The 24,812-nt window shown below is 46.1% G+C and overlaps 1 protein-coding gene across 1 annotated transcript; it reads left to right on the top strand.

Annotated features, from left to right (window-relative positions):
* Nucleotides 1-4,374: 4,374 nt before the first annotated feature.
* On the top strand, nucleotides 4,375-24,379 carry LOC135919328 (uncharacterized). The gene is made up of 8 exons (XM_070534542.1): nucleotides 4,375-4,483; nucleotides 5,968-6,038; nucleotides 7,448-7,505; nucleotides 8,887-8,978; nucleotides 10,843-10,947; nucleotides 14,691-14,741; nucleotides 15,571-15,624; nucleotides 22,844-24,379. The coding sequence occupies exons 4-8, from the start codon at nucleotides 8,955-8,957 to the stop codon at nucleotides 23,717-23,719; spliced, it is 1,110 nt and encodes a 369-aa protein (XP_070390643.1). The 5' UTR covers nucleotides 4,375-4,483; nucleotides 5,968-6,038; nucleotides 7,448-7,505; nucleotides 8,887-8,954; the 3' UTR covers nucleotides 23,720-24,379.
* The last annotated feature ends 433 nt before the right edge of the window (nucleotides 24,380-24,812 follow it).

The raw sequence follows: 24,812 nt of genomic DNA, 5'->3' as shown, positions 1-24,812 counted from the left end.
GACTATTTATGGATCAACATCTTTTTATTGAAAAAGGAAGTAGAGAAAACGCCGCCGTAAGTGGAGAACAATTACTTGTTTTGAATGACGCTACTACAGTTATCGGTCAAACCGCCTCACGTAGCCACTTCTCTGCTGTGCTTATGTGGGTGTTTTTCTAAGCTTTCGCGGTGAGCGCAGTACGTCTAGAATCGCAGAGTCCCGCGCTCTACGCGGTTGTATGGGACTGGCGGCCGCACAGCGTTACGAAAATTCGCGGAGCTATCAAAACTGATCAACAAGGCGAAAATAACTGATATTCGAAACTATAACATGAGAAACACTGAAGAAGCCGTAAAAAATGAACGCAGCCTGAAATCAGTAAAAAGGAAACCTGGAATAGGACAAACCATTATGTATGCACTAAAAGATAAAAAGGGGAATATCATCAGCAATCTCGAAGATATAGTAAAAGCAGCGGAAAAATTCTAAGCTGACCTGTATACAGTACCAAGAGGAGTCACGATACCTCACTTAGAAACAGTATTGGACAGGATACAGAAACTCCTATTTGACAGAAACCACATTTGAAACCCACAGAAACCCAGAAACCCACATATGACAGCTTCTCCAGAGTATAAACACCTGGCATTTCCTTGGCATAGCGAATCTTGTTACACAAAGGTGCTTGAGGTCTGCCTCACCAAATTACGCTGCCGCATTCCCTCCATAAATTTCTATTTACACAGGTCGGGTTTGGTTCCCTCTCCCCTCTGTTCTTTTTGTGAGGAGCAGGAGACGATACAGCACTTTCTTCTATCTTGCCGCCGCTTTGCTGCGTAAAGAAAAAGATTGTTAGAGATACCTTTTCGAAGAATTGGCCTGGACTTGACAGAACCTGCAATTCTTTCGTTCGGGGCGTCCACTTTGGGATTCAGCCACAGGGATGCATGATTCGCTGTCCAAACATTCCTTACAGAATCTAAACGAATGCCCTGCTAAATTCTATTTTTTATTACTTTTAAATTAATTATTCCTCATTCAACAGCACCTTCCTGATTTTATTTTAGCCGGTAATTCAACCCTATTTAATGCTATTCGCATATATATTAGGAAATTTATGCTCTATATTATTTTGGAATAATCCACCCATTTCTTGGCCAATCCCCCATCGTGGGTAGGAGCAACAGGTGCCACAGGCTACAACAACAACAACAACAAAGGAACAAGAGATCAGGATCGCCAGTCGGCCACTAGAGACTGTGAAGGAGCACGTTTACCTAGGTCAATTAATCACAGGCAACTCTGATCATGAGAAGGAAATTCACAGAAGAATAAAAATAGGTTGGATCGCATACGGCAGACATTGCCAGCTCCTGACTGGAAGCTTACCATCATTATTGAAAAGTAAGGTGTGCAATCAGTGCATTTTTCCAGTACTGACATATGGGGCAGAGACTTGAGAGCAAGCCATTGGACCATTAGGATTACAGAATAGTTACCAAGAGAAGGAAAAGGCAATCGAGGACGACAAAAGACTAGACGGAGCGATGAAATTAGGAAATTCGCGGGCGCTAGTTGGAATCGGTTGGCGCAGGAGAGGGGTAATTGGAGATCGCATTGCAGGGAGAGGCCTTCATCCTGCAGTGGATATAAAACTTGATGATGATGATGATGATGATGATGATGATGATGATTACGTCGATGATGGAGGTGGTGGGCCCCCCCCGAAAAAAAATCCTGGGTACGTGCCTGCACCTGCCTATCTGACTAGAAGCACCTGCTTATCTAGAATAAAATTCATTGGTAGTCACCCCTTTCGCTGTTTCTGCGTATCTAGTGATTCACATTCACATTCCCTACGATATTCGCTGTAAAACTGAATAAATACTATGTGCCGCAGGATATTCTTTTTCTTTAATTTTACTGCGTTGACATGCCTGGCGTAACACATTTAAACCACATTCGCGCTAGCTAAAACTGAGGTGAAAGAATTTTGTCTCCCTCACTCGTAATTCGTTGTCGCCTTCTTTCTTCGCCTTGCTCCGTTTCTTGCTTTCTTTTTTCGTTTTTCTTTTCATAAGCTCCGCCAGTCAGTGTTACAGCTCTTTGAGAGTTCAGACTTCTGCGGCGTCACCGTCGTCAAGATGTAGATCGAGGACAGCGTTTCCGCACGACAGGAATTCTGGACTCTTCTCCCTCCGCACGCGAGCTGCGTCGAGAACCTTTGTACTCGAGTGGGAACAGACGTGACGGGTTGAATGCGTGGCGTCGGAGACGCTGCCGCGAAAGTCGCTGACTCGAACCTTACAAACCTCGTCCCTGGTGGCGCTCGGGACGTTGATATACGCCAGATGGCGCGAAACCGGCCACCGGCGTTCGAGATCGAGCTTGTTCATGATGTCTAGGTCCCGGTTGGCGTTCAATCTGCACTTCTGTCACGTGTTCACGGCTGTTCTCTGTGCCACGTATCGACGTTCCCTCGTCGGCCTGCGAAAAAAGTCGATGTACTACGTCGATTTTCTTACTCTCCTCCGTGTAATGACAAAATATTCCACTCAGTCGTGCAAGCTGTTCTGCAGGAGTGTGCACTCGTCTGTGGAAGTTACGAGCTCGCAGAAGGGTTCACACCCCACGTCTTCATACATCCAAAAAGAAAAGGAACCGTAGGCTTATGTGACTTTGCATGATCACAGCTCAAACTATAGTGACGCTGACCGTGAGACCGCGCGCACGCCACATCCGCAACCACGGTAAACATGGCGCCGCTTCGGCTCTCGTCATTCATAGTGGACAGCCAAAACTAGCAGAATTCTGTAATTTCCCACAACAGCCTGTATTACGAAGCACAATCTTCACTTTGTCCGCACCACACATCGCCCGTGACATGTCCAACAACACACGTATATCCCAATGCATTAGCTCCAGCGGCTCTCTTGCACGACTTTGTCATCATTTTGAACTGTCACAATTATTTTGAATATTTGGTGGAAGTTTAGAGAATAGCGCTTTACAGCGTGTCATATCCCGGTCCCAGCTTCGCCGCAAAAGTTCTTTTTCTGACCGGCAAAAATACTGTCACTAATTCGTGAGCAGCGCGAAGCTACAATGGAATCCACGTTCGACACTGCTTAGCAGTTGAAGAAGGATTAGTCCTTTTTCAGGAATTTATAAAGTGAAGGTTTCTTTATGATCCCTCCCTGGAATTTCCTCATCATGGCTTCAGGCGCTGCTGCTGTCTTGCCCAAAAAGTCACGTTAAAAAAAAGTTAAATTACGTGCCCGATGCTGAGAATGAACTTCGGCCCTCCAGCACAGGAACCCTATCTTCTAAGCGTTAAGCTACAATGGTACTTATATATACTTCCATAGGACCAACGTCAACTAGCTTTGTATATGATTGCCTTGTATTTCCCATTGCGTAGTATGAGCACGCGAGCCCGACAGTTTCCTTTACGCCAAGGATCCAAGAATAAAATATGCAAATTAATGGCACTTGATCACACGCTTCACGAAGGCTTCGCCTCACAAAGATTGCGATACTTTCCAGAAGCCAGCGTTCATTTCCCTGGCAGCTTCACAGTACTCTCGGGTGGATGACGAGTTCCGGTAACGATGACGACGATGACGATAATTATCATAATGATGACAATGATGGTAGGTTTGCTGGTGTCGATGATGATGATCGCTAATAACATCTCCTTTAGGTCAGAGTGCGGCGAATATAGTCACCCGTCATGCGTGAGTTGGAGCTTATGTCGCAATCTAGCATTCTGCCTACCTCTGCATTATCTCGTAAAGTTATCTGTACCAGGGACGATTCATTTCATGTAATAAGGTGGCGAGCTGAGGACGGAGCGCTGATAGACAAATCTTTAGGGGCTTTCACCCTTCCTTTTGGGTAATTTAATTCTGCGACTTCCACATTTCAGCAAGGTACTACTGAGATAGAGTATAGTAGATTCAAGAGTTTTTGTGGAGAGCGAGAAGATCAAGGCGAGTACAGATGGGAGCGGTAGGCAATATGCTAGAGTGCACTATCTGAAGTAAAACCTCATCGGCTAGAGCGGGCTATGTAATCTCTCTGTCGCCGTCTCATTTCCGGAGAGGTACCAATAGAAATCATCATCATGGTTGTTAGGTGCAGTCAAAGTTTGCCCGAGCCGGCACCCGTTTTTTACCGGAACACCTAATTCTGCTAATTTTCTTATGGTGTCAACACTCGTTTATTTAACATTCGTCACATATTACCGAAACGCATCTGCGTAATTGAAATCTCATCCTTTATGATTCCTATTATTCACCTTGTTTTTCCGTCCAATTAATGGTTTAAACCCACAGCCTTCTCACGAGGCGCGCGCACATTGAACGTGCCAAAGGCAGAAGAAGAAACGACCCGAGTTTTGGCGTCACGGAACTAGCCAGCAAGCTCTCGGTTCCGTCCTGTTTCTCCTCCCTCGATGCAAGACCTGCGGTTTCTCCGCTGTATTCTCTACTTCTGCACCGTAAGTAGGCAGATCAAAACAGTGCCAGGCCTATTTTTGATGATTATTGCTTATTCCCAACAGCCATCCTTAGTGATGTCTCTTACGACGCTTCTCATGGGAAGCGAGTATCTCTTAAGATTTGTGCGCTGCTAACCTCCAGATCGCGGGTTTGATCCACGTCGTGGCGACAGCAATTTGTTGGCGAAAGGCACGAAGGCACTTGTACTCGGATGAGCCCATGGAGGAGAACCCGATGAGATAAACAATTCATCCGGGTTCTCCTACTGCGGCATGCCTTATGTTGTCTTCATCCATAGCTACTGGTCCAGTGGTAGTGGTAATGGATTTAAGGGGGAAAATAATTTCTGCAAGTTACATTGTGACTGCTTACATGGCTATACAGGTTAGGTATCAACAAAGCAAGGCACAGCAACATATAACAAACGTCTGAGACGCTCAGAACCACCGAACTACTGGCCTACGTGCATGGACCAAAGAAAAGAAAAAAAAATCTGGAGAGGCCCTACCCACTCCGCGCCCTAGGAGAAACGTGTGGTTGAAGTCATGCGGTAATTTTTGCTGTAGCGGCCATGTTGTCGGAACACAATCGCGGTTTGGTTATGGTGGGCAGTCCTCAAGCGTGTGCTGCCCAGTATAGGTCTCATGCCGTGGCAAAGGCATCGTGTATACAGCATCCCGTTACTCTCCGTGTTGTGTTCCGCCGTTTTATCTAGACGGTGATCTCCCGGCTGTTGCTGTGGCCAGGTGAGAATGGAAGAAATAAAAAGCATGAAACGAGTGCGCACGCAACGCCGTGCACCACCCAAGCCACGCCATGAAACAAGGACGATCTGGGAACATATTACCCATCCCTGGTGAATCCATGCTAAAGCGTCATCACACACTGAAGTCGCCGTGCTTCCGAATATGTGCGATCAACTCCTTGCAGGTCAGTGTCAGCGGTGTAGTGTTCTCGCTCTTGAGAACGGACGATGCATTTGTGGCACGCAAAACAGCCATGTGGAATGATGCGAAAGAAGTGGTTCCTCTGAGTAATTAAGGGACGAACCCTCCTTACCGCAGATGTGTTATCTGTGTGCTCGAGGGGCGAAGGGAAGTGAAGGTTGGCGGATGCGGTGCAAGAGTGGACAAGGCCCGACAGAAGAACGTGTGCGCCTGCGCGCACATCGAACGCGGGTTGTCGCAAGTTAGGTCCGGTCAACGCGCTATAGCTGCACGCATGCGCGCTTACTCTTCGGCACCCGACGGAGGATAGCACAGAACTTTGTTTACATGAAGGTACACTTACCGTGAGAACAAGAAAGTGTGGTCGCGGTCAGTGTATGTAACCGCGTATCGACATTCTCCTCTGCTGGCCTCTTCATTGGCGCGCTGTGGCTCGTCACATCTCCACCACGCGCACGCCCGAAAGTGGTGCAATAAAGCAAAACGATTCCCGTAAAGCCAGGACAGGCATACGTATTCGTTCTCATAAACTGCAGGTGGTCTAGCCATAGCACCTGACGTGCCTAAGGTGTCCTGCCGCTCATCGCCTGTGCACTTCTGCAGTGCGGTGAGAATGCACAGATTTGTTTTCAGAAAAGCCGGCAGAAGTGTCGGGGACCGACTGCTCTCACATTTTAACTTGTGCAGTTCGTTACGAACTCCTTTCAGTGCTACAACGCAATAATCGGACGAAATTACTTGAGCAACGGTGTCCCGATGGTTAACACCGCGATCGGATCCGTTGGTCGCATCGCTGTGTAGGGTGTGCGCACGCCACGCCATCTCCCGGTATCACTGAGTTTAACAAAGAGTGACGTCAGGTCGTCTCCTCTCTTTTTCCTTCCAACATGCCTACGTTTGTCCCAAACTACACCGAGGCTTGCTGGCGAACAACGCAGAGAATGCTCTTACAGAAGGGGCGCTAGAAATCTACCGGATCGTGGTTTACGAACGCGTAAAAAATTATTTAACTTTTATGTATTATTCACCTTTGTGTTACCTTCGAACCGTGTTTTGTAGTAAACGAAGCTGTAAATACTCGTATGTGTTGCACAGCCCACGAAGCAGTATACATAGAGATGTACACGTTGAGACTTGTCAGCAAACTTTTATTGAAGGTCACTCTCAGAAATGCCGTCTTCCTTAACGGAAGTGCGAACCGTATACACCATGACTGAACTTATACAGTTGAAATTGATGCGTTATTTTATTATTGTATACAGCATATCTGTATCACTTTTGAAATGCTGCCATTGTGTATTGTAAGTGTGTAGAGATGTGTCTATCAAATATTTATGCACGGTTTATTTCAGAGCTTGAAAATTTGCGATGATGGCTTGGCATGTATCATTGGATGTGTCTTGTATATAGTTTTTTACTATTTGCTAAAGATATTGAAGATCATAAATTTATGTAGATGGTTTCCTCTTTGTTGTGTTGTTAGCCCTGCAAGGCTGAACTTAACATCCGTAAAGTTAACTAACTTTTTCAATTTTTCGTTCAGGCGTCCTTCCATTTTTGATGGAAAATAAGTAAATTCAACTTCAAAATTGATTTCGCATCAAGCCTTGGCGTAGCTAATAGTAGCGTTGGATCAAATCAGTCAACAATGCCAATCAGATATATTGAATAGCTAGATAAATAAACCTATTGAATTTAATAATTTAGGTAGATGGTTTCCTCTTTGTTGTGTTGTTAGCCCTGCAAGGCTGAACTTAACATCCGTAAGGTTAACCAACTTTTTGAATTTTTCGTTCAGGCGTCCTTCCATTTTTGATGGAAAATAAGTAAATTCAAATTCAAAATTCATTTAGCAACAAGCCTCGGCGTAGCTAATAGTAGCGTTGGATCAAATCAGTCAACCATGCAAATCAGATATATTGAATAGCTAGATAAATAAACCTATTGAATTTAATATATTCGTGCCAACGACCTTTCTGAAGAGCCTAAGGATACATTTCTGTTCTTTCTTTGCAGGCGTGCAACATTTTTTGGGTCACTGCAAGCATCGCTTCTCTCAGTAGGGGACTCAACGGTGAGTAATTATTGCTATTAATTAAATCTGTGCACCTTGCTAGTCCGCACGTACTTAGGCATATCTTTTTACGACTTAAATCTCTCAATTCTATGCTATCAGAGCTTACTTTGCTTCCTCCTACACAGCTAGCACTATTCAAAGTCTTCACGACGACTTTTGTTACAATTTATACTCACCTTTAGCAGCGTATAGCTTCAAATGTAAGGAAATGGTTTTGTTTGCTATGCTGATATTTATTTACAACCTGTATGGAGGGCGCAGATATAAGAAATGAAAAACACGAAAGCTGCGGTCTTCAGAGGACCCTTTTGTCCTTGAACAAACCTTTTAAATAAACGACACTATCCGAAGAGCAAGTCGAGATGCCGACGTATACTTCCAAGATGACTCCTGTATGTACCTAATTAACTAATTCGTTTATTGGTTAGCAGAAGAAAGCAGGCCACTGTTTTTGCACTAGTTGGAGCGGAACGCACATCATGAGGCAGAACAGCTCCACATTGAGCTTAAAGTTTAATTTGGTGCCAGCTTTACATGAAGGTACCGTGTTTTCTGGACTATAGACCATTTTCACGGCATCATGGCGAGCCCATGGGCGCCGCCATCTTTGACCACGGCGTGACGCGTCCATGTCTTGCCTCAGCTGCCTCCGTTGCCTCCGCCTTTGCAATCGATGTGCATGATGCCGGTGCGGCACAGCAAACATCTGTTTCAGTGGACATCTTAGGCGGCGCCTGGGTGCACGACACGAAGCTTTTGCGACCAGAGCTTCAGATGTCGAGCACGCGCTTTCGGAACTCATTACGCCACGTACAAACGGCGCGAGCAGCCTATACGGCGCTTGTACTAAGAGCAGGAGTAGAAATATATTTCAAGCAGTCCAAACTTTCCGCTAAGGTCATTGTAATTTGCTCTTCGTTCTTCATTTGCCAATCACGTTGAAGCAATGCTTTCTTGTCACGTGGACTCTAAAAGCTTAAAAACTAAATTTCACGCGATGTGCACTCTCTTTAGGTCCGGGCTATCAAAGTCATAATGTATCCAAGAATTCGCGGTTGATGTGTCGTGGTGCGCCAGGTTCACGAAATCACCGGAGGGATGAGCAGCCGTTCTTCGAATGGATCATGTCTGACGGCTTTTGTTCTGACACCCACACAAAAAGTGATCTTGAGCGGTTCTGGAATTGGCCGCTACAAGCAGTATAACCAAGCACTTATGCTTTTCTACTCCTTGATAATAAAATTTCTGCTCAGCTACTGCACACTGGTGATCACGGAATGCAGACTCCTGTTTTCGAGTGAATTCACGCGAAGTGAAACACTGTGTTACCATTTACCGGAGCACCTGCTCCACCTTCATTGCTCCTCTTTTCATACAGAGGAAGAAGACATCTTCCACATTATCGATGGCGTCGGATGTGCCCTCAACCTTGTCAGCGACGTAACCATGCTCCATGCGTTGAGAAACCCGGTACGTGAACAGCGTCAGCTCTCGTTTCCAGATTTGTCTCTCGATTAGAATTTTCTGGGATTGCAAACAACATTGGCGGATAATCGCATCGGGCGTCACGTGTTTTCCGAAACGCACTTACTCGCCAATGTCCTCAGACAGCGGTTCTAGGTTATTGAAGTGTCGGAATTGACAGCCTTGAGCGATCTTGTAACTATAGAAGGAGTCATCTCCAAAAATGAATTACCAGGCGCACTTTGAGAAAGCGACGATATAGCTCATGGAGTGCATAATTATGATGTCATGGCTCAGAATGCACATGTACAGCATAGCGCGCCAGCCCTCGTGCGATGGCATCCGAAACGAGGTGGTGCCTGTTTCTGGCTTGCACGCTTCACCTGTGAGTGCAGGAGGGCAATCGCTAAGCACCACATTCTCCCACGTGGTGATGGAATACAGTTGGTACGGATTCACTATAGCTGCAAATTTCACTCACTCAACCTACCTTCGGCTACCGCATTAAGGTGATGCGTCTTTATGACGGAACATCACGTACACGAATTAGATGCGGTAACCATGGGCCCTATAACGTAAAACTTTTCCAATATGTTTCTATTCCAATCTCCTGACGTCAAATTTGCGTAACCGCCAACGCAAGCACCGGGCGGTCACCCGCAGGGTTGTCTGAACAGACGAATCAAACGCTCCCCTCGTTCATCGGAGGTCACTTTTGTTTGCTTGAAAAACGAATAACATTGCCTACACTGAGCGGCTTGTCGTATCTAATTGGCTGACAAGAGGCGAGGAAAACGGTCAAGTGGAGAGGGATTCGATGGGGCCGAGCCACTGCACTGAAAGTCGATAACCGGACGAGGAGGGTGGTGCCGGCGTCTACGATTGGTCGGCTTTCCCTTACTTAGCTTGCGTTGGCTGGTCGAAAATCGCGGCGGCATGCAACGGACGCTCAAGAATGACGCTAAAATGGACCGTCAGCAAAGAAGAACTGGCAGAATGAGGGGGTAAACCTGCCAAAAGTGCTCGAAAACGTTACACGGGCACGCAAGAAGTTTTATTATACGCAAATACACCCATGCTCTCCGGCAGGTGCGAGTAGCCAGCGTCTGAGCGATCGGCGGCAGCCATCTTCTATTCCTTTCGGAACGGGGCAGCCTGCGGCTATTCCGAAGAAAATTCAGTTTTGTTCGGCATGTTAATGCATCTTTATCGCGTGCACGTCACTCTGACGCGGTGAGTTCTTGCGGTTTTGTCACGTCGCGTGACAGGCAGGTGAAGTGGGTGCAGCCCGAAAACGTTTTACGAATAGCGGAGGGCTAATGGCGAAAAGTGGTCAAATCAGAAATAACTGTTTTTTTCGGTCAAATCATGCATAATCAATGTGTACACATCATATCAGATGGGGAGGTATCGCGGTTTTCGTGACGTCGCGTGACAGACAGGTGAAGTGGGGGTGGTCGAAAAAAGTTTTTGACCAATAGTGGGGGGCTGATAGCAGAATTGGAATAGAAAAGTTTGGAATAGCTTTACGTTATAGCGCCCCATGACAGACGACAGGCGCCAGTGTCGAATTCAAGTAAGCTCTCCAACAGACAGCTAAATTGAAACATTGAGCGCGTTAGGGTGCGTTTTTTTTTTCACCGTTAGCAAATCCGTCGCACAAAGAGAGAGGCTATGTTGTGTCTGCTCATTTCGTTATATTTGAAACCGAGCTGCATATCTTCGTAATACATGTGCCCTGTCGCATCACTGCACCATCCATGCAATTCCATTTGTCAGGCGAAGGTGTTTGCCTTACATGCCAGGACTGCTTAGAGTAGCGCCCTTGTATGACTGCTGATTCTTGTCATCGATTCTGTTGCAAACGCAGAGTCAGGCAAAGCAGATGTTTGGACTGTTCCTCATCTGGAACACCTTGTCTACCTGCGGCTGCTACGTCACAGACCTGTTCTTCAGTTACTTCTTGAGCAAGAACGTAAGACACCGCTGTTCGCCAAAGCTGAAATACTTCTATGGTGAACCTTAGGGTGTTGTGCAAACCTTACTTTTTGTTATTTGACGAAACGAGCAGACACTTCCTTATGTGTTGTCGATGGATAATATACAGGTTGTTGCAGCTATGAAAGGAAAAGGATAATTAATACGATATACGGTTATGGGAACAACGGTGTTCGGTCATAAGCTTTCTGCCGCCTTCGGTATAACTCTTCTGCACTCAATATCTGCCTAACCAGAAGGAATTATAAAGGCTTTTGAATAATTTATTCAAGGACACGACTTCCAATTGGAAAGTTCTTATTGAATCAGGAAACATCCCATTCAATTGTTGTCAGTAGGCTATCTCTTGTGCAGTTATTCTTCGGTGATTTACATTTAGCACGTGCAATACCAAAAAATGTCGCCTGATTACCTAAGTTAGTGTCGTAACAGTAGCGATCCCGAAATTGATCTCAAGCGAATAACTCCGCTCATGGCCGGACTCGGAAATCGTCTGGAAGTGACAAGCTGTCGTTGTTGATTTAATGGTGTTGGCTTCCCCTGATCGCGAACTGCGTGTATCTACGCATGATGATAGCAGAGTGTACGCAGTGACCACCTGGTCACCGGGTCATGCAATGCGCGTATTTAGTTCTTGTGAAACACCGCTGTGATCTGTGTAGTGGTGTCATGACGTGGCCATACACGTGATCACTGGACACATTTCCTATTTCGCTCTCAACGCGCAATGTGTGGAAAATAATTTCAGAGGACATAACGCGCTGAAAGCGATGGAGTGGCATCTTTTAAGACACCATAATACATTTCCCCTGTGAATTGAAGCTATAACTCAGTAAATAAAAGGCTTTTAATTTACGGTTAATAATTATACGGGTAATTAGTACACAAAATTATCTTGGTGGTGGAAAAGGACGTATGACCGAACACCATAGGTCTCATAATCGCATATGGCGCCATAGTTTGTAAAAGTTTGGTTAACGATTGTTTTAATTACTTACTGTGCATATATACGAATGAAACCAAATGCGACTTTCTGCCGCTATTATACGGGGGGCTGCTTCAAATATTCTAGGTCGTACGCTGCTAGAATATCAAAGCGGGGCCTTGATTTGGGACGCGTTAGCAACGGACTCGCTGTGATGGCCGCAACATCGAAGTGGTATACGCAGCGATAAAAATGGCCGTGACTGTGACGTCGATGGTTTAAGCTGCACACGCAGCGGTGTAGCCTAGTGGCGATGGCGTCGCGTTACTGATGTTGAGGTCGCGGGTTCGTAACCGGCCGCGGCGGTAGCGTTTCCATGGCAGCGATACGTAAGAATGCTTCTGTGCTTAGATTTCAGCGCACGTTGAAGAATAATAAATGAAGAAAATGAATCCGGGGTGCACCCCTGTATACGGTGGGCCTCATAATGATAAGGTCGCAACTTTCGCACGCAATATCTCAGAACTTGTGTTTTTTTTTAACATTCCACGAGTTATAATCGCGGACTTTCTAATCATTCAGCTAACCGAAGCTGCAGTACTGGGTGCCTCCGCATTTCGAATGCCAAAGGCCAGTAAAGGCAGACAGCCAACACTACCAGTTTTCAGAGGTAGCTGTAGCATGGGAGCATTCCCAATCGTCCACAGGGCAACTATGAACGGCTACAGCCAGTCATTTCAGATTTCTCTGAATTTGTTCAGAGACGCATAGAAGTGCGTGAGTTACGCGCGCCGTGGTGACGCTGTGGCTATGGCTGTGCTGCAGCGGATATCCTTAGACCACTCAGCCCATCCTAATGGAATGCGAAAGGATTCACCCAATGAGACTCGAAGGCAACATTCACCTTCCAGAAGCGCTTGGATTTAAAGTGGACCGAAAGATGAACCGGTCAGCAGTCGAGTTAAGTAAGGGATGGTTAGAGTATTAGTACACGACCGTTAGAGTATAGAGTACACGACCGGATCCGTTACAAGCATAGGTAGCGGTACAACGTAGATAGCGAAGTTTTCAGCAAGGGAAAAAGGATTAAAGAGATGTATCCAAAAATTGGAGGACGCTTAAGCTTCGCCTTCAAGAGTGGAACACGATAGCGTTCCCGTCGACCCGCCAAGGTGTGTAAGGCAATGCGCTACGGCGCAGCGATCACTTACCAGGCGCCCCGAATCGGACTTTGCATCCACCAATCACGCGGTGAGCGTTCGGCGCGGCAACGAAATGTGCACCTCAGCAAGCGGAACGAACCAAAGAACTTGCTGTCTCGGATGGAGAAACGATCTACGCCAGCCAAATGTCTTGATCGGCATGGACAGCCGGGCCGCGACGCGCCATGAGGGCCGTCGCGATCATGGGGCTGCCACCTCGATGAGATCGTCCTCTATCTCGCTTGGGAGCACCACGCAGACGCATGACTCCTCGGAAGCCGCTCGGCGCACATCGCAGGGGACGCTTTCCCACCAGACGTGCTAAGGCGCAGCGATCACGTCAGAGGCGTCCCGCATCGGATTCTGCACCTAGGAATCGCGCTATGAGCGTAAAGAGGAGCTTCGTCGCCTAAACACGAGAGTTCGAGTGACGCACGCTGGAAGTTGGAAGGGGAGAGAGCGAGAGAACATACTAAACGCAAGGGTAGTGGGGCATCCTCGCACCGGTCCCCGCACGGCCCGAAGGGGTGAAGCGGGCGAGTGGCGCGCCACGTGTCGGGGCCGCGCCGCCCATTGCGAGGAGGGTGTCTTCTGTGTTTGCCGCAAGATCTCTCTGCGTGTGCGCAGAGCGGAGAAGTGTAGCGGAAACGTACTTCGCTGCACATGTAAATGCGACTTCTATAAGTTACAGGCTCATAATTACCGATAAACACCGCAGTTCAACATTGTACGGCACGTTTCTAAGGCAACAGCGCATTCACTACAGGCGCTTTTGAGCCGCCTTGAAGCAGCGAACTCGTGGTTGTGTGGTAGCGTCTCCGTCTCACACTCCGGAGACCCTGGTTGGATTCCCACCCAGCCGATCTTGCAAGTTGTTTTTTAGTTATGAAATGCCTCCCGGGATTTATCGCTCACGGTCGACACCGACGACACCGGCTTTTCAACGACACGAGCTCCTTAACGCTGTCGCGTTAAAATGCTAGAATTAGAAGCACGTGTAGCATGCGTGAGCAACTCAAGCAGGCTAGGTGACTAGTGCTCACCACCCCATTTCAAAGGGGACATAAGTAAGTCCTCATAATAATAATAATAATCGCTGCCACCACCACTACCACCATGAGATGCTAGGATGAAATCCTGGCCGCGGCGCCAGAATTTAGATTTATTATTTTTATTAATTAATTGCTTGAGGTGCTTAACGATCTGATCTTAATCAGTGTGCGTATGTGACTGCGCTCCATATGACCAATTCCGTGCAGTACAGCGAAAGCTGTTGGACACGTCCAGAAACGAGATCCAGAAGAAGGGCTCCTCCATTGTACGCGCGTCTGATCGTTCGACGCCGGCTGCACGGAAGCTTCACGTAGGGATTACTCAAGTACAATGGGCGAGCCCTCCTTCCTTCTCTCGAATGCGTGGCTGCCTCTCGTTGTCAACGATCTGCTGACAAGAGCGCTCTACTACACTGCATGAACTGCCAGGAGTCATTCGTGTTACAAGTTCTGTGCAAAGGAAAATGCGAAATAAAGTTTGAAAGAAAGTTTGAAAGTGAAGCTGCAACGATTGTTTTTTTTTTCACATTCTTCTGTTTAGATGAAACTTGAAGAAGACGAGTTGCGAGACACGGATGAAAAATCGTATCGAGTAAGTGCAACGAACGACGCCCTTGCTTCTCTCATTTATTGTGACAACTTCCCGAGCAAACTAGCCGACAAACAATAAATAATGTACCAGACCTGTTAACGCGAACATTGACGAAGAAAACGCGACGCAAATGACGAGCAGGGAATTATCTTTAAATTTCAATTATCATCTAATGCGGAGTGGTCTGAAAGTTATGATTGTAATGCGATAAAAGTAACACTGCACGCCTGGAGAATGCCACTCATGAGCGGACCGCAAAGCTCGGCGCTGCATCTTCTTACAGCTTAAAGCGGTAATGACAGCAATACCGAAACTGTCTGCAGAAAACCTATTACAGATTATTATTTAGGGTACTCTGACGCTTGCAGAACCTTTGTTATTGGTTACAGGTTTAGGACCTTCATTCAACGCATAAAAAAAGAATCATCGAAAATATTAAGTCAATGTACCCCTTCTAATGTTTGTTTGAGTTACACTGGAGGTCAGATTACGTTGATTCAGTTATCTTTTCATAAGGAGATTCCGCGGACATTCCCTCAAATAAGGAATTACTTTCCCGTGCCTTTTTTTTTATTGGCCGTCGTATAGACATACTGAAGTAGGCTCTAAAATTAGAATGACTGACATTGTGAGCAATGATAGTTGTAAAATTGGCGTTGGCCTGCGAGCTTTCTCGTAGATGGCTTTTGTAGTTACTTAAGCTCTGCGCGTTAGTGCATTATGTCATCTTAACTAACGCTGTCTCTGCTGTACTTGGTTCAGCTGTGCTCAGCGCTTTTCTTATCATTTCATTTTCTTTTTCCCTTTCCTTATTCCTCAAATTTTTCAGACCATGTCTTTCTACGGCCTCGCAATAATCGACACGGTGATTTTTCTTGTAAAGGTAAGTCTGCAATACACTTTATCCGATTCATGTCTGCCTAAAACATTTCCTTCGTGGTTGGTCAGCTTATCCTGGAGCTTTTACGCGCAATGAGAGCATACGTCTAGACGTGGCGTAAGCAATCGTACCATCTGAAACCTTAAGCTCGAGCTGTATATCGGGGTGGCCACGTTGCTACGCTCAAATTTTCGGGGATCCATCGCGTAGAATGGCCTGGAAAACATTACATGTGGTGTGACCAAGATGTCTGAGACCGCGATTATGCAACCTACCTTTACCACACCGCCGCTCGCGTGCGCCGCTGGGGTTCCTTGTAGCACGACCAGATGGCGCTCGCAGCCGTGCATTCCGGCATTTCCGGACTAGTTTTGAAGTGAGGGAAGCTCGCAGTAAAACTGAGCATGAAGAACGGCTCAGGAATATTGAAGAAAGTAAATGGGCTGGGCGAGTGATCAAGTTTTTGTACAGGAATAATTTTGATTCACAGTGCAGGAAAAGAACTAAGAAGCTTACCAGAAAGTATGCGGCCTGTAGGGTCAGAGAGGCTAAAATAATCTCATGGGTGACAGCAATGGAAAAGAAACCTGCCACGAGTAACTACTTAAGAGGAAAAAACGAAATCAGGAAAGACACAATTTATGATAACTCAAAGGGAAACTCATTACTTTTCGAAGCGAGATCGGGATGCCTATAGAACACGCACCTATAAAGCGAGATATAAGAAGGAAGAAGAAGCATGTGCTTGCTGCAGTTAATTTAGGGAAACTACGAAGCATGTTTTATTAGAATGTGAAGACGTCTACCCAGCGGTCGATTTAAGCACCACTGGCCTCCTTGAAGCCCTTGGGTCCATCGAGAGCAGTGGAAAGGTAAACATGTCCGCAATAGGCATTAGTACGAGGCGGTTGGAGGTTTGCTGACAGAAAATTAGGGAAACGACAAAAGACGGAGACGTACAAAAGCACCGTTCGAAATAGGGGATCAGAAAATTTGGGTGTGGTATTTCATAGTGTTTTTTTTCTTTTTTTATTGTTTAACCTAGGTAACACAGCAGGCAGTATAACAGCAAAAGCTTGGTGGCACAATCCACAGCCCCGTTCCAAAGGGGACGCTCATAAAATACATACATACATACATACATACATACATACATACATACATACATACATACATACATACATACATACATACATACATACATACATACATACATACATACATACATACACACATACATACATACATACATACATACATACATACATACATACATACATACATACATACATACATACATACATACATACATACATACATACATACATACATACATACATACATACATACATACATACATACATACACCTTCCATCCATCCATCCATCTATCCAGGGCGGACACCGAGTTCTATCGTGGAGTAAGCAAAAGCGAAGCTCGCAGAAAACGCCCACGTACGCAGCCTTGTGATAATAGCTGGTGGGCTACTAAACTACGACTACTAAACAGGAAAGGGACAGGACTAGCCCAGCGCTCGGCGAAGGGTGCAGACGGCTTGCGCGAGCTGTCCCCTCGGGTGCAGATCGTGGTGTGCACGGTGCCAGAAGTGCCTGTTCGTGGCAGTCACGTACAAAGAGCCGTAGTTGCTGCTTGTGAGGCGATATGGAAAATGAGCCGAGAGAAAGGCTTCGAGGTTGTTGAAGTAAACAGGGAAGTGAGAAGGTGTGGTGGTTTTGAACGAGACGGATCCACCACTTCAATTACAGGCTTGGACGAGAAGTGGGCTGTAGACTAGCTGGTTGCACTGTTGCTTCTTTAGGGGGCCCATGGGCGCTCAGAAGGCCAGAGTAGGTAGTAATGAAGAAGGTCCCCTAGGGGAACCTCAGAATAGCATCGCCGTCAATAACAGAAAAAAGAGGAAAACAACAAAGAGAGCTCGCCATGCAATAGCCTACATAAACATGCAGGGCGACAGACGAAAGGAAAAGTGGGTAGAGGTTGAGGAGCAGTTACATAGAGAACAAATAGGGGTGTATTCAGTTACAGAAACGCACCTTAGAGACTCGGAAGAGCCGCCAATGATAGAGAATTATGTTTGAGAAGGGTGCAACAGAACTGAGCCGGAAAGAAAGGGAGGGGGAGTCGGAATGCTCATGCATCTTTGAGCCAAATGGAAAAGAGTAAATTCCAAATATCCAGAGAATCTTTGGTTATCAGGTACAATGAGGGGGAAAAAAATTCGCTGGGCGTTACGTATTTGTGGACCTCAAATAATTCCACAGAGAAGAATGAAGAGTTAGTGGAATGCATAAGCGTTGATATTAAGGGTTTCGGGAATGGTGCTGAAATTATCCTGTTAGGTGACATGAATGCCCACATACAGGATTTAGATGGCTATACCGACAACAACGGGAAGTCAATGCCAGATCTTTGTGAGCAACATAACCCCGTTATCGTGAGCACAGGGCCTAAGTGCGATGGGCAGACCACGTAGGAAGCGGGATACCGGCTATCAACCATTGATTACGGTCTGATGACAGAAGGAATTCATGATAAGTTGAGAGAAATGGCCATTGATTAGGAAGGGTATAGCAGCATAGGGAATGACCATAAGCGCATCATGTTGAAAATCGTATATGCAGTTGGAAAAGAAAGCAAGGAGCGCAATATGGTCTGTCCAAACTTGAACACTAAACAATTAACAAATATAGTCGCAAGAATCGAAGATGAACTTGGCAAATGGCCAAACAAAAGCTGTGAATATAGTGAGCTTCTAGGTGTAATAGCGACCGAAATACGGAAAGAGAAGCAATATGCTCGTTGGAAAAGAAGAAAAGATACCCAAAACATGGTGCAACAGGGAGAAGCGATCACCGAACGACAAAAAGCACGCCGAGAGCACAAGCAGTCAAACTAAGCGCAGTTGGCGCAGGATTAAGTAGCCAGAAAATGGGAAATATAGTGGGAAAAAATCTGTGGCTCAAGTACTGGTTCAAGAAAAGATAGAAGGTGAAAGTGAACGTTGGTTAAGAAATATACGTGAGAAAATGAAGGCCGCACCTAGAATATTTTGGAACCAAATAAACTTATTATTAGGCAGGAAGTCTAGAACGATACATCACATCCTACACCAAAATAGGAACAAGCTTGAAGGGGACGCGGTATTGAATTACATGCGAAAAATAACAGGCCAAATTTTCCAAGGCAATAACGAGGTTCTATTTGAGAGAAAAAAGAGATTGAAAGAGAACTAGATATAAAACGAGCTGATGTTGACAAAATTCAACTGGTAGAAAGTCGAAGAGGAAATTCCTAAGCGCGCAGACACAGGATGAGACGAGGTTCGCGTTAGGCTGATTATTGAACTAGGCCCAAAATGTAAGGGAGCTCTGTTGAAGGCAATAAATGAAACCTTAAAATATAGCCGAATACCGGGCAGTTGGCGACAAAGTGGAATGAATTTAATTTATAAATGCAAGGAGGAGAGGATAGAATTAACTCATATAGGCCGTTGACCATATTGCATCCGTAATATAGTGGTTAGCAATGCAGGCAATCAAATTAAAGCTGCAAGCATGGGAAGAGAATAATGGCATATTCGGAGAACTTCAGAATGGCTTCAGAATCGGTGGGCGTCTAGACGACAACTCTTGTCCTTACGTAATGTATTGAAATATCCAGAGTAGAAAGGAAACCATTATATGTGTTTTCTTAGACCTTACAGGAGCATAAGAAAACGTAGACCGAGATATTTTGTGGGATTTTCTGGAATGGGAAGGCTTAGGCGATGAATGCGTACAGTTTTTGAGGAAAATTTACCTAGAAAATACCGTTTGCGTTGAATGGGAAGGAATGAGGAGCGAGGCGAAAGTTGATATCGACGAGGGACTGAGGCAAGGGTGCCCTTTATTCATTTACGATGTACATTGTGAGGATAGAAGGGGCGCCAGAGGAAAGTAATATCGGGTTTTCTCTCATACAAACAGGTTGGCACAGTAGTAGAGCAGCAGCTTCCAGGTTTGTTTTATGTGGACGACATTGTGTTCCTAGCTAACAAGAAAAGTGATATGCAACGTCTAGCTAATATCTGTGGCTAGAAAGACGAGAATTTAGGTATGAAATTAAGCGTTAAAAATCAGGTGTCTTGGTATTCATTGTGGTAAATCAGGTGTCATGGTATTCACAGTGAACAGACAGTGTTAGTACAGGGCCAGGAAAGACCTCGGTCAAAAGACTATAGATACCTTGGTGTATGGATAAACAAAGCCAATAGATATGGAAACACAGGAAAAAGAATAACAGCAAGCGCGAAGGGAAATGCGGCCATAATGACACACAGAGCTCTATGGGGATACAATAGGTACAGGCTGCTCCAGGGTATATGAAATGATGTAATGGTTCCAGGGCTTACCTTTGGAAATGCGGTTGTTAGCTTGTAGTCAATGGTACAATCAGAATTCGATGACAACCAAAGCTCAGTGGGACACCTCACATTGGGCGCTCACGGGAAGACTACAAATGAAGCTGTGCAGGTTGATATCGGCTGGAACGGCTGAGGAATATGGAAGAAAGTAAATGGGATGGGAGAGTGTTGAGGTGTTTGCACAGGAAAAACATTGACTCGCGGTGTAGGAAAAGAACTAGAAAGCGTACCAGTAAGTATGCGGCCTGTAGGATGAGCAACACAGCAACAAAGCACGTCAAGTGTAAAGTCAGAGAAGTTGAGGTAATCTCATGGGTGGCATAAATGGAAAAGAAACATGCTATGAGTAAGAACATACGAAGAAAAAACGAAATCACGAAAGAAACAGTTGATGGTAACTAAAAGGGAAGCTCATTACTTTTCGAAGCGAGATCACGATGCCTTAGAACACGCACTTATAAAGCCAGATACAAGAAGGAAGAAGAAGCATATGCTTGCTGCGATAAAGCCACGCAAACGATGGAGCATGTTTTATTAGAATATGAAGGTATCCGACCACCGGTTGATTTAGGTACCTGTGGCCTCCTTGAAGCCATTGGGTTCAGCGAGAACAGGGGGAAGGTAAACATGTCCGCAATAGAGATCAGTAATGTGCGATTGGAAGATTTCTGGAAGTAGGGAAACGACAAACAACGGAGGCGTAGAAACAAAATCGTAGTTCCTCTCTAAAGGCGAAGCACCGATTGCGATAGCAAATAACTAGATAGCTCTACAAGTAAGGATAGTAGGTCTATCGGCCGCAAGAACTTGTAAGCATTTGCTTAATAAATTCAGAATTATAGAATGTGTAAGCTTGACTCAACGCGGACATATTCTACGTCCTTGTTCACTCGCGTTTGCATATTCTCTCAGGGGTGCAAACCAACTAGCCCGCCAACGTGTTTAAATTAAATTAACCAACACGGTGTCACGCGCGCACAGGTTAAATGAACACATCTCACTCGATGAGTGCGGATACTCGCTGTCAAAACTCTGTAGCGAGGAACCGCGGCAGCAGCAATCGAATTGACATTCATGCATTTCTCGCTTCAAAGCGAACGAAACGTCAAAAGCACTGCGCATACGAAGCTACCGGCACTAAGCACACTCTGCAAACATCGCAGAGCGCTTCGAAGATGGTCCGCGCAAGCGCGCACGTTGACCACGTCGCAGATCGCTTTTAAGAGGGAGCTTTAGCTCGGGTGCTGCTATATAAATACATGTAAAAGGAGTATTCGTTTTTCTCAGACACCACTGCACCAAATTTGACGAGATTTGTTGCATTTAAAAGAAAAACTTAAGAACTAGTGACTGTTGGTTTCGAATCTTTGAGTTAGTTTGTCAATTCGAAAAAAAAAAAAGATTGGCGAAAATTGCAAATTTTCAAAAAACAAGACTGTCAAGTTTACAACTCTAATTCAACAACAAAAGATGATAATAAAATTCTGTGAATTGTATCTAATATAAATAGAAAGCGGACAAAATGCGCCTGGAGTGTCCTTATAATTGCTTTCTGAATAAAGTTGCCGATGGGAGTTCAGAAAGCTTGGTGATGAGAATTCTTCGAGGCATTTTTTTGTTTTCTTTTTTTTGACATAGGTAGAACTTTAGGCAACATAATAACAATACCTTGGTGGCGCAACCCACCGCCCTGTTCCAAAGGGGACGCTCATAGCATCCATCCATCCATCCATCCATCCATCCATCCATCCATCCATCCATCCATCCATCCATCCATCCATCCATCCATCCATCCATCCATGCATCCATCTCTGTTAGGCTCCATCATACGCAGCAGCGGTGGTACCAACTAAAAAGGAGCCGTAGCATCAGTGGGAGGCGCGCGCAGCGTGGGCTGTACGGTTCCTCGGAGCACCAGCAGATGGCGCCCGCCTGCGCGCATGCGCGGCAGTGGCAGCGTCGCCCAGAAATCTCGCCTTCGCGCATAGCGTTCGCCGCAAGAGTTTCCCGGTAATGATTACAGTTGCATACGCTGCAGTTGGCGGGAAGTAGTGAAGTAGAGGCTGTTGAAATGTCTTAGGCTAATAATTAGGTAAAGTGCCTGAGAGTGTCACTATGTGATTAATTTCACGCTACGTGGCAATGCGTAATCGTTCTAGTTGTGTACACCTTCGCTGTCCAACAACCTTGATAGCGAAGAGTGGAGTCAAATTTCTTTATTCATACGGATTGTTACAGCAATGCCGCAGCTGCCGTCGTGCTGACATTGTAGCAACGCGCATGCGCGTCTTGCGAGTGCCGGGTTAGAAGGTCTGTAGACCCACGAAGTGTTTGGCTGCAAAAGCGACGAAGCCAAATGCACGCGCAACGTCACGCTCCGCTCAGCTGAATTTGCAGCGGAATCACGAAGGGCAGCGTTCGTGCTGAGCAACCGTGTGGATGCCTCGCCGTGGTGCGACGGAGTGGTCTTAGCGGAAATCATTGTGTACACGCTATGTGTACGGAGGAAAGTGTGGAGTAGGAGCCAATCTTTCGGTTTTCAAAATCATTGAAACGGTTAAGGTTCGCTCGAATGTATGCTAGCATCAGCGAGGCCGCCAGAACTTGAATCGGGGAGTGTGACTATTTGGGCACGGAAAGCACTTAAATATTCAGTCGCAGCAGGCACCTTGGTTCACACAAGCGGAAAATTACAACGGGTGTGCATCATACTTTTTTCCAAGCGTCGTAGACATTTCGTGTACATACGTGTACTGCACTGAAGCCGCTCGCAACATTGTCTGTGTCGCTCCATTCCAGGGCTGTATCCTGTACGCTTTGTACCAGGTCTACCAGAACTACGATCGCATCGTGGACAACGAAGAACAGAACCTCGCTCCGCAGCCCGGAATATTCTCCAATGCGCCGCCGGTTGCATATCGGTTCCAACCCGGAAGCCAATCCGGGGTTCCGGTCATGCCTACCGGGCCAGCGTTGCTCGCGGCTCCCGCGTCTTGTGAATACCCAAAAATGAATCCGGGCCCGGCGGGCTTTCCCAGTACAAGGTCTGCTTGGTCAGGGATGCAGCGATCATCAGCACACCCGCACCGTGCAGCCGTTCAGAAACCTCACCTGCCAGAACAGCAGCAACCAGCTCCTTCCACGCAGCCCCAGTATTTTTCTTCCAGTGGAATAGTGCACGTGCCTTGCTGCTCCGCAACCCAGCCCCAACTGACGGTGGCCCAACCAGCGATGGGCCAGGGCGCGATTGCCGAAGCGACAGCGACGGAAGCCGAGGACACCGAATGTCCTCCGCGTAAAACGGGAACGCCGGAAGCGCCGTCATCTGGTCCATGCACTCCTAACCAAGCGAGTTCAAAACAAGAAGCGCAAGCCGAGACAAAGCCGGCCACAGCGGCGCCTTCTGTTGATAAGGTACCCGATGCTGCGGGCTCGCGGCTGTCGCCGTCTGCACAAGCAGCGCGGACTCTATCAACGATCAATGAAAATACACGCACTCAAAACGTTGCAAAGGCTGCATCCGCCGGTTCCGTGCATATCTCGGGTGCCGCGTCTCAAGAGACGCTGCCGGGTGATAAACCTCGCCGAAGTTCTTCACGGCGAAGCATGGCGGCCCGATCAGTGCCTAAAGATTTAACAGCGAAGCACGGCGGCCGGATCTGCGCTGAAATCTGACCAGTCGCGGCCAGATTTTGCAGATGCCTAGCGACCATCGGGCTGAGCTGCCGAATGTAAACGCCGGCTCAATGCCATGAAGCGACATCTGCGACGGCGAGAGAACTGAAATAACGCAATCACATGTAGTTTTTCTGTCTTCTTTTTCTTTTTGTTATACCATGCAGAAAAGCTGCCTGTGGCAGAAAGCATAATCGTAGTGTTTATCTGAAATCTATTCGAAGCTGCGGACATTACTCACATGAGAAATCGAAATGTCAAATCGGCTAATCGCCAAAATATCCCTAATTAATGTTTCATCTAATTAATTTACGGCACATATAGCGATTTACGAATTGTAGCCGGTTGGATTGCAAAGCAGATCCACCTGGAACGCCTTCTAAAGATTGCACGTGTTTCGAGATATTCGTCCCAGACAGATTGAGATTCCTGTATCAGCTGCATACTGGAATCTTAATTTATATCCGTCTTTCCGTTTGCGCCATCCGGACAATATATCGCCGTGAAATAATCATCCTTATGCAATTTTAACCTACGCTTACAAGAGTTGATGTATTCAAGTTTTCTCCTTTCTTTTGCCACGTACGATTTCCTGTGGAACAAGCTCAATTATGACGTGTTGAAATTGATGTGTTGCAAATAAAATTTGGAATTTATTCAGCTGGAACTTTTCAGCAACGTTTGAAGATCTTCCGCACATAGTATATTATTTGTTCACCTCTGTACCAGACGACAAGGCCTTACAGTATTATAAATAATAAAAATAAACAAATGGAGATTTGACCTGGAAGCTCAGCAGAAATAACGAACGATGGAAGAAGTTCTGCGTGAAATGTGTTTGCGGCGCAAGGAAAACTAAACGGAAAGTAGAAGGGACAGAAAGAGTGCCAATAAAAGCGCTTTTTCTGTTTCTTTTTTTTTCGTTATAAAAACGCACAGAAACACATTCTGTTGAAGTTCTACACAAGGTGACCTCGCCGAAGAACAGTACGCGGCAAGCCTTGTGAAGTTGATCTATATACAGATCAACGGCTATATTGACGAATGCATCCCCTCTCCAAATACTGTTCAATGGAGATTGTCAAACGCCAAC

This window comes from Dermacentor albipictus, chromosome 2, assembly GCF_038994185.2.
Source record: "Dermacentor albipictus isolate Rhodes 1998 colony chromosome 2, USDA_Dalb.pri_finalv2, whole genome shotgun sequence".
Classification (NCBI taxonomy): domain Eukaryota; kingdom Metazoa; phylum Arthropoda; class Arachnida; order Ixodida; family Ixodidae; genus Dermacentor; species Dermacentor albipictus.
Note: the sequence above shows the minus strand (reverse complement) of the source record. Positions and strands in the feature narration are given on the sequence as shown.

Coding starts and splice junctions, on each gene's coding strand:
- LOC135919328 (XM_070534542.1), top strand. CDS start 8,955: ATGCTCCATGCGTTGAGAAACCCG. Junction 14,742..15,570: donor CGGATGAAAAATCGTATCGA/GTAAGTGCAACG, acceptor CAAATTTTTCAG/ACCATGTCTTTCTACGGCCT. Junction 15,625..22,843: donor CGGTGATTTTTCTTGTAAAG/GTAAGTCTGCAA, acceptor GCTCCATTCCAG/GGCTGTATCCTGTACGCTTT.